This window comes from Aplysia californica, unplaced genomic scaffold (genome assembly GCF_000002075.1).
Source record: "Aplysia californica isolate F4 #8 unplaced genomic scaffold, AplCal3.0 scaffold00079, whole genome shotgun sequence".
Classification (NCBI taxonomy): Eukaryota; Metazoa; Mollusca; class Gastropoda; order Aplysiida; family Aplysiidae; genus Aplysia; species Aplysia californica.
The window spans coordinates 518,121-520,706 of NW_004797349.1; the positions used below are offsets into that span (position 1 = coordinate 518,121).

A 2,586-nucleotide genomic window follows, 5' to 3' on the forward strand; every position below is an offset into this window, starting at 1 on the left:
GACAGACAGACAGACAGACAGACAGACAGACAGACAGACAGACAGAGGGGTAGGGTGGGTAAGGAGGGGAGAGAATGCAGAGGGAGGAGCAATGGGTTAAAATTCCTGCCATTTCATATGTCTTTATAGAATTCCTGACATTGAAACCCACATCTGAAGCAGTGCCGTCTTCGCTTACGGAAGCCGGATCTTTTTTGTTTCCTTCTTAAATGAATCGGCAGCATTTCTAGCTCTCCAAGTGGCGAAATCTGAAGACCATCTGAGCATATTATATATAGCCTCTAGCCCCTGCCATGAGAGCTGAGCTTTATACGTAGAACACGGTTCTCAGCCCGACCAACACTAGTACTTGTGGAAAAAAAACCCGAGAGAGACACACGATACGAAATTTCAGCGGAGAATCTCCTTCTCAGCCCCCCTTTGCACAATAAAACGGATGGCTTTCCAGGTAATCAGAGAGCAAAGGAGGTGCAGTGTATACTCCTGGATCACTCGGCATTCTTGGGTTTCGGTAACGTCATTTATCACCCGGGCCGGAGATAAAGCGAAACAAGGACAGAGAAAAAGAGAAGAAAATAAAGGTAAGCCTGGGCGAGTTCTTCCCCAAGTCATTTATCAATCGGACAAGGTTACGACCGCGGGTAGCCGAGCTACCGACACAGAGAGCAGCTTCTTACAAGGACACACTCCCAACTTCAGTTTCCCAAACCCTCGCCCTTTTCCGACCCACTCATCATGCCAAGACCTTCATTCACAGTTCAAGTTTTATTTAGCGCCATGAACCAAGACGGACTGATCGAATGTAAATGTTTCATGCAACCCGTGAGAAAAATTTAACAGATAATTTTGGGAGTAGGCTGTTTCGACCCTGCTGTCGTCAGGGCCAATCCAGGCTGCTTCTTCCTTCCTATTAAACATCTATCGTCCTTATCTTTCCTTCTTCTTTTTATGTTTGTTACTCTCTTGTAACACCTCTAATCTTCTGGCGCTCATATGACCTCAGGCAGTTGCGAGCGCCGTAAAAACTCTGCTAAAACTTAAAAAAACAATCCAGGCTAAGTGGAACGCAGCATCCCCAAAGACAAAGCTACTAGATAAAATAACTTCTCCAGACGGTAATAAAACTCACATCTTTATCCCGAAATTACGGAGAGCGTCACCATTATATACCACAGACGCTGATGCCACGTCTTGGTTGTTGATGAGATGCAAAATAATGTCAAGCCAGCATGCCCAGCTTCAACCATCCCTCCATTCCCCCCTTTCTTCCCCCCCCCCCCCCCTCTCTCTCTCTCTCTCTCTCTCTCTCTCTCTCTCTCTCTCTCTCTCTCTCTCTCTCTCTCTCTATCTCTCTCTCTTCCTCTTTTCCCCAAACACCTTCGTTTCCTTACTCTTTGTATCTCACCTCCCCCGCCCCCATAATTCCTCTCTCTACCCAGTTTCAAATTTCACCCATTTCTCACCCCACACTATAAACCCTCTCCTTCACCCAAGGCAGTCGGGGTCGCTACTTGTCCAAGTACGACGAGCAGAGACAGACCTAAGAGAGGCCGGTACTCGATCAAAATTCTCCCCGATAGGGAATCGAACATGGATCCCCTGAGTGCAAAGGCAAATCGTCCAACCACAACACCATAAACACCGGCTTTGTACATCTAAGCAAACTTATATTATATATATATATATATATCCTGAGTGCAAAGGCAAATCGTCCAACCACAACACCATAAACACCGGCTTTGTACATCTAAGCAAACTTATATTATATATATATATATATATTCTCCTTGTCCCACCTCTCCCCCAACCCCACCCCACCCCATCTCCCCTCCCTTTCCCCTCTTCTCAACTCACCCCCGTTCTCAGCGGTACACAAAGCAGACACAAGACCCATGATCAAACGATCGAAACATCCTATGGCATTTACATCGTTCTCCCATTAAGTATTTTAATTACGACGGACATTGGATGGGACTTGAAAGCAAGCCAACTGCATAAATGCATGAGTAACAATTAAGGACTCTATTAAAAACGATGGGCAACCGTGATAGGGGAAATATGGACATCTGTTTAAAAAAATATCCGGCCTGGATTAGGAAAAAACCCTGCTCCAATGTTTTAAAAACCTATTAACTACTAAAAAACGTACACTGAAAAGAACAAAGGAAGTAGGAGCAGTAAAGTGCTATACGAATAGTATGCATTTTTTCTCCCTTTTAATACATATGCTCGCTTCGAAGACGTAGAAACAGATGACAAAAGCGTTGATAGGACTGAAACAAAGGTAACTGCTTAGGCCAATGTAGTAAAGTACATAAAACAAAGACAGACATAACATTACAAAATGAAGCGACAAAAATAGCTTGCTTACCAGGTAAAGTGCTGCTTATGCATTGCCAGAAATCCGTCTGAAAATAGACAGAACATGAAACCACTCAGGCATGCAGTTCCTTCTCAACCGTGTATATCTTGACACAAAAATGAAAACTCACTTCTGATATTCAAGTTGAAGTAAATAGCACAGAGCGAAACGGTACATACTCAGAAGCAGAAAATGCAATGAAGTGCGTAAGACGTCCCCCCCCC

At 44.4% G+C, this 2,586-nt stretch overlaps 1 protein-coding gene across 1 annotated transcript in view; it reads right to left on the reverse strand.

Annotated features, from left to right (window-relative positions):
* LOC101857937 (reversion-inducing cysteine-rich protein with Kazal motifs) overlaps positions 1 to 2,586 on the reverse strand; it is a gene marked incomplete in the record, with an annotated part of 143,270 nt that overhangs the window by 85,783 nt on the left and 54,901 nt on the right. Inside the window, 1 exon segment of the mRNA XM_013080242.2 lies at positions 2,372 to 2,408. Coding sequence (XP_012935696.1) covers positions 2,372 to 2,408 — 37 coding nt within the window.